Here is a 6,567-nt window from a genome sequence, read left to right on the forward strand (position 1 = left end):
GGCTGTGTGTCCCTTTGTCTCCTGGCGAAGGGAGCGGCCGCCTGTGCTCCCACCCGGGGCAGCCGCACAGAGCCACCTCCGCTGCCTTCGGAGAGGCGTGAACAGCCGCGGGTGCCTGGGGCTGGGGGTGTCTGTCAGGCACCGCCCGCACCCGAGCGCTCAGTGCCCCCGCCCGAGGGGCGGACGAAGCCGGGCTTGGCTGCAGCACTTCGGCCTAGGTTAAGGTGGGTCTGAGGCTTTTCCCTCTCCCGGTGAGCTTCGGTGGACATGTGGATGCTGGCAGATGGAGCAGGCATCCTGCTGCCTTTGGTACTCACCCCTAGAGCTCCTCCGGTGATATTTCTAGCCTAGACAGCTCCTGGACACTACCACTTCTGTGCTCCTGCTGTACCGTCCCGGTGGTTCAAATATCCTTCTCTTAAATGAGAGCCTTTACCGCTGGGGTGCCTGACCTCGCAGCTGGGCCTGGGAAGTGAGCCACTTAACCCAGGTGGGCTGGGGTGCATGGACACCACTGCTCCTCTGGGGTACCAGGGGTCCTGGGCAGTTGGGGCTGAAATCTCCTGGATTCCTGCTGGTGGGAGCATTTTTGGGACTGGCTGGGGGAACTTGCACTACTGGATGCCACCAGCCATCAGTTTAGGTGAGGGAATGTGACCTGCAACTGTTTCCTTATCTGTTACAATGCAAAAGCAGCCAGGTTAGGTAAAACCTTTATCAGCCGCAAAAGGCGCCTTAGTTACTTCTTGATGCTGAGGTGGTGTAGTGAACATTTGTCTGTTGTGTTTCACATGCTTCCCTGGGGGTGTGCAGGGAGAAGTGTTCCCTTTGCATCAAGTCCTCTGTGCTGAGAGCTGCTGGGTTTGATCTGGCCATGAACCAAACCTCCCAGCTTGTCTGACTTCTGCTTCTGATTTACCCAAGCCTCTCTCCCACCTGCCCCAGGAACTCCCTGCTGCTGATTCAGCTGTGGATTTTGCCTTAGGATTACTCTGGGCAGCAGGAGTTGACAGTGACATTGAAGCTGTGGATTTATTGCTGAAGAAAAGGATTAATGGCCATTAAGCTGTGCTTCCAGCTCTCCCTCTCTCTGTCTCCCCCAGTCTATAAGGGGGTGGGAAATGCCCACTAGGACAGAAATACCAGGGTTGTTGCTGATGCTTTCTAGCCTGTGTCAACTATGCCCTTACCTTCTCTAGGGTGAAAAAAGTCTCTCTTGCCTTTCTTGGCTCTTCTGGTGGGACAGTGCTCAGCTGACCTTGGCTAGTGTAAGGGGAGATGGCTGGCCCCTAAAGCATTTGACAGACCACAGAGAGGGAGGACTTGGGCTCTGTCAGCCCTGTAGTTGTCCCGAGTTGTGCCTTTGTTTCAGCTCCTCAAGCACATGTCACTCAACATCGACTTAGTCAAAATTTCTATAAACTATGTAAATTTCTACAAACTTCTAGGAAAATAGCAGACTTGACCTGAAGTGACAAATCCATACCTTCTCAGACCAGGATTTTAGGACTAGTTTGTCTTCCTTGCATCACAGCTGTGTGCATTCTCCTGTGTTTGTCTCTAGTAACTGATGCCCTACAGCTGTGGGAGCAGCTGTAAGAATGTTCTGGCCTCTGACATGCAGGAGATTGTGGAGGAGTTTGGAGCAGGGGAAGGGATGCAATTGATGACTACCTGTGATTAAAGGCAAGCACGGAGCCTCCTTGTGATGAAGAGCTTGTATGTGTCTGTGTGATTCTGTGGCACCTTATGTGGTTTGGTCATGGCCGGGGGCCATAGGTGTTACAGCACTAATAACCATATCTGCAGCAGAGCTGAAAATTGGGAGAGTTCAGGCAGGACATCTGTAGAGCTGCTGCTTTTTCTGTCTCTGCTGCTCCTTATGTACCCACAGAGCTGTGAGTGTATAGTGATACCTGTGAAGTGTTGAGAGAAGGTGAGCTCTGGCTGAGCAGGCTGCAAAGTGACACTGTACATACTAGGCATGATATGAGAATGAAGTTTAGGAGAAAATGGAGGCGATTTGGCTTCTTGAGTGAGGTCTTGTGGTCTCTGGGAGAAAACTGGCCCAAGAGGGGGAGAGAGTAGGCTGGCTAGGGAGAGGCCTGAGCTGGCTGACAATGAAAGGATGCTGAAGAGGGCTGTGCTAATGAAGCTGGAGCTAAGAGCCATGCAGCCATCATGAAAACCCCTGGGAGTAGTAGAGACAGAACCACACAGGAATCCAAAAGCTGAACAAAGAGGGCAGTGCAGGTTTGACTCTTTGTATTTCATGAGTGGGAATTGGCATGCAGAGGGAGGTAGGACAGGACTGGCACTGGCTCAGGCAGGGAGGAGCACACCATAAAGACTCTGAAATACCCACTTAGTGCTTGCACTCTGCCTGTACTTTTGGGTTGCCTCCTGCCTGGTAGCTCTAGAAGCCCTCCTTTTGTGCCTTCTCCTTAGCTGGTGTTGTGTGTCGGCTGAGCAGCAAGTGACATCTAGTGTTGGCTCACGCAGCAGTAGCTGTGTCTTGGGCTGGCTGTGTCACTTCCATCCCAGGTTCTGTGACAGTTTTTGATTGCATGCAATGGGTGCAGCTGCAGTGCCCTGCACTGAGGGAGGGGGCACACTCCTTACCGCTTGTTCTGTTGAGCTTGAACAGCTTGAGCTAGGTGTGTCCATGGCTCCACACAGGGTGGTTCTGTCACAGGTCCTTTCCTGCAGAAATGATGAATATTTTCCCTTTGAGGGAAGTTGTTCTCTCTGGGTGCTGGTAGGGAAGTAGTAAAATGGAAATGAGACTACTAGTGGGAGAGGTGGGTGTAGGGGTGATGCCAGGCCAAAGCCTGGTATGCAGTTGTAGAAGGTGACCTGGCTTCCCACCCTATGGGTGCAGTCACTCCTTAGTTTTGCTTAGTTTAGACAAGTGGAGGCTGTGTGCCATATGCGCTGCCCACAGGAGGTCACTGGTGAGCAAGCCGAGCCCATGTCCCACTCCCAGGTATGCCTGGTGAGGACTGAGGCTTCCTCCTTTGTCCTTGAAATGTGCATAGTGGCCTTTCCTCTACCTTTTTCCCCCATACTGTCCTTTGGGCAGGAGCTGGACCTGGAGGCCAGGCCACAGCCCATCTAGAGTGTGCACTTCATCTCCAGTGACTTCTTTCTATTTGCCATTCTCCAGGATGATCCAGAGGCACCAGCTGGTGCAGTCTGTGCTGCAGGAGCTACAGGAAGCCACCGAATGCTTTGGTCTGGAAGGCCTTACCAGTGCTGCGCTGGAGGCAGAGAGGACCTTGTCATCTTTTTCCCTACCTGGTTACTGTGGGAGTCAGTTCCAAGAGGAGCTGGAGGTTGACCGGGTAGCCAGGAGCCTCTATCCTGAGGATGCCCCAAGTAACATGTTGCCTCTCGTTTGCAAAGGTGAGGGAAACCGTCTCTTTGAGGCTGCCAGTGTGCTGCTCTGGGGCAACCCCAGCCTCAGCCTGGAGCTGCAGGTGCGTACTGTGGTGGAGATGCTGCTGCACAAACAATACTACTTGAATGGCATGATAGATTCCAAAGTGATGCTGCAGGCTGCCCGCTACTCCCTCTGCACTGAGGAGACCCCGGAGATGACCAGCCTCCCCATGGCTATCCTGGAAGCCATCTTTGATGCTGATATCAAAGCTACCTGTTTTCCTGGCACCTTTGCCAACATGTGGCATGTCTACGCTCTTGCCTCAGTACTGCAATGTAACATCTACTCCATCTATCCCATGAGCAACTTGAAGATCCGACCCTATTTTAACCGGCTTATCCGGCCCAGGAAGTGTGGCCCACGAACCTCCACACTACACATCATGTGGTCAGGGCAGCAGCTCTCCCGGCAGGTCTTCAAAGCACAGTACTTTGTGGCTGTGGTTGGCCTGGAGGAGCTGGAACCCACAGTACCTTCTCCAGAGCCTCCTGTCCAGCCCATGAAGACCCTTGAGCTGCTGAACAGTGACCCCCAGTTGACCTACTCCAACCTGCGTGACCGCTACAGCATTACCAAGAGCACCTTCTACCGCTGGAAGCGCCAGTCTCGTGAACACCGGCAGAAAGCGGCTGCCAGGTTTGCAGCTAAACACTTCCTCCAGTCCTGCTTTCAGGAGGGCAATATAATCCCCCTCCAGCACTTCCGACAGATGTTTCCAGAAATCTCCCGATCCACATACTATGCCTGGAAGCATGAGATGCAGAGCATGGTCAATGGTGATGCCTCTGCTCTGTCTGAGGCCCATAGGTTGCAGGAACTTCACAGGCCTGTCCCAAGAAAGGTCGATGTGAATGAGCCAGCAAATCCACAGGGGAGCTTAAAATCCTCAAGTCCTTCCCTAGATCCCATTCAAGCAGGAATCTTTATGCAAGGAGCCAAATCCTACCTGGAGAAATGCATTTCCATGAACACTCTGGTGCCTTACAGATGCTTCAAACGCAGCTTCCCTGGCATCTCCAGGTCCACTTACTATAACTGGCGCAGAAAAGCAATCAAGGAGAACCCCAACTTCAAACACCCCCAGTCACCCTTGGATAACCAGAAAACTCTAGCTATAGGAAAGCCATTCCTGCAGTTGAAGCCAAGCAGTGTGCCTAGGAAGAGACGGAATGGAGACCGGTCAACATCCAGGAGTCTTCTGCAGCTCCATCCTTCTCTGTGCTGGAGAAAGCGGCTGCGAGATGTGGCCAGGAGGCAGGTCCAGCAATGGCAGCTGCCGTTTTGCAAGTACCGCCTGCGCTATCCATCTCTCTCTTCCACAGCCTACTGGTTTTGGAAGGGCAGTGGCCAAACCATTTGGCAGCATCGCCTGCCCTGGAGCAGCTCCAGGCTGCCATTGAACCGTGTGGCTTCCCTGGCACCTCCAAGAGCAGAGCCAGGCCTCAAACCGCAGTGCCATTTGGAGGTAGCCACTAAGCACATAGATAAGCCAGTACCTGCAATGCCATGCAACACCACTGTTTCGGGCTGTGCCATGTCAGAGAGAGCCAACAGCCGGATGTTTGTGATGGATGTGATCGCCACTGCCCAATTCAAGGCACAGGCCAAGCTATTCCTGCAGCAGCGCTTTGAGTCGAAGACCTTCCCAACCTACAAGGAGTTCAGTGCCCGCTTCCCACTCACGGCCCGTTCCACCTATTACATGTGGAAGCGTGCCCTGCACGATGGGCTGACATTGGTGGATGCCTGAGTGCCAGCTGGCTTGGCCACAGCTCTTCTGCTGATGGCTCTCTGGTGCAGTGCCCAGATTGAGGCCTTGCTAATTTTTGTTCTGGTTTGGTTTTGTTTTGTTCCTAGTCTCTGGCTTTCTTTTTTGTGTGGTTCAATCAGGTATGGGAGCATCCTCACAGTGCCTATTCCCAGAGGCTGGAGGAGTGGAAGGAGAAGGCATTGAGTATCCCAAGGGAGAGGGGCCAGATAATTTTCCTCTCTTTGTGCTCAGAGGATGAGCAAGGGAGGTAGTACTGCACCAGTGTCATGGGATGCTGCTGGGCCTTATGAGATGGAGGATGTGAATGTCTCTCTGCCCTAGGCAGTTGCTTGAGTAATGTGGATGTGCAGGATGTACATGGAGGTGCCTAGCATCTCATCAGTGAGCAGAGTAGTACTGGCTCAGCTGTAGGTGAGGAGAGGTTTGAGGGGTGCCCAGCTTTATGTAAGAAGCATCTCTGGTCTGGGCTTTTCCCAGCTAAGGAGAATGGAAGCTTCACTTGGGATGAGTGAAGCTCTGGCTTTTAACACCTGCCTCTGGCTGCCCTGATCTTTCCTAGATGGAGCAGAGGCTGGTACATGAGGGGACTTGTTTGTGTCCTCACTGTAGTCTGTATGCTGGGAATGCTAAGATAGGAGTCAGTGTCTTTTGCAGGCTCTGGAGTCCCTGACCTTTCAGGTCTTGCAGCAATAAACTTTTCACACAAACCTTTATTCTCTCAGCTGGCAGCTGCTTTATTTTTCTAGGGTCTCTCTTCCCTGATGTCTAGGAGAATGCAGAGCAACTGCAACTTGTGTGCCCAGTGTCCCTGCATCCCCTGTGCTGTGCTGCAAGCAACATGGATGCGTATATCTCACTTGTAAGAAACCAAAGCAATAAAGACTCTACCACTCGCAGTCCTGTGTGGTTTCTCACTCTCGCTGCATGATTTCTAGTCAAGGCTTTCTCCTCCCTCTCTGCTTTCTAAAACTGGCTAATGGGCAGGGAGAGCCTGTGCACACCTCAATTCCTCCTCCTGAGAAGGTTGTCTTCTGCTTCCTCATGGGGAGTGTCTGCTGTTCTGGAGGCCTGGCTGGAGCTGTGCTCTCCCTGGTAAGAGCCTAAGACTTGCCTTCCAGAACAGATGCAAGGCTGGAGATAGCCCTGTGTGACAGCAGGGATGCAGAGACAATGTCTGAGATGTTTTTGGTCTTGCCCTGAATGGTGGTGGTGTACTTGGGAGGCTGAAACCAGCTGCTTGCACCTCTGCCATGTGAGCATCCTGCGATGTAAGGCTGAGAAGGGCTCTGCCTGACTCTAAAAACCCTCATCCCCTTAGTGGGTGAGTTCTTCTGTGATGTCTATCAGCATGGCT

The 6,567-nt window shown here is 52.7% G+C and overlaps 1 protein-coding gene across 1 annotated transcript; it reads left to right on the forward strand.

Annotated features, from left to right (window-relative positions):
• Positions 1 to 225: 225 nt before the first annotated feature.
• Positions 226 to 6,109, forward strand: VRTN (vertebrae development associated). Its single transcript, XM_014889859.2, has one exon. It carries the CDS (start codon positions 3,168 to 3,170, stop codon positions 5,190 to 5,192), a length of 2,025 nt encoding a protein of 674 aa, XP_014745345.1. The 5' UTR covers positions 226 to 3,167; the 3' UTR covers positions 5,193 to 6,109.
• Positions 6,110 to 6,567: the final 458 nt, after the last annotated feature.

The sequence above is a fragment of the Sturnus vulgaris genome, chromosome 6 (genome assembly GCF_052056855.1).
Source record: "Sturnus vulgaris isolate bStuVul1 chromosome 6, bStuVul1.hap1, whole genome shotgun sequence".
Taxonomy (NCBI): Eukaryota; Metazoa; Chordata; class Aves; order Passeriformes; family Sturnidae; genus Sturnus; species Sturnus vulgaris.

What these genes read in the sequence shown, in the direction of transcription:
- VRTN (XM_014889859.2), top strand. Translation starts at nt 3,168, where the DNA reads ATGATCCAGAGGCACCAGCTGGTGCAGTCTGTGCTGCAGGAGCTACAG.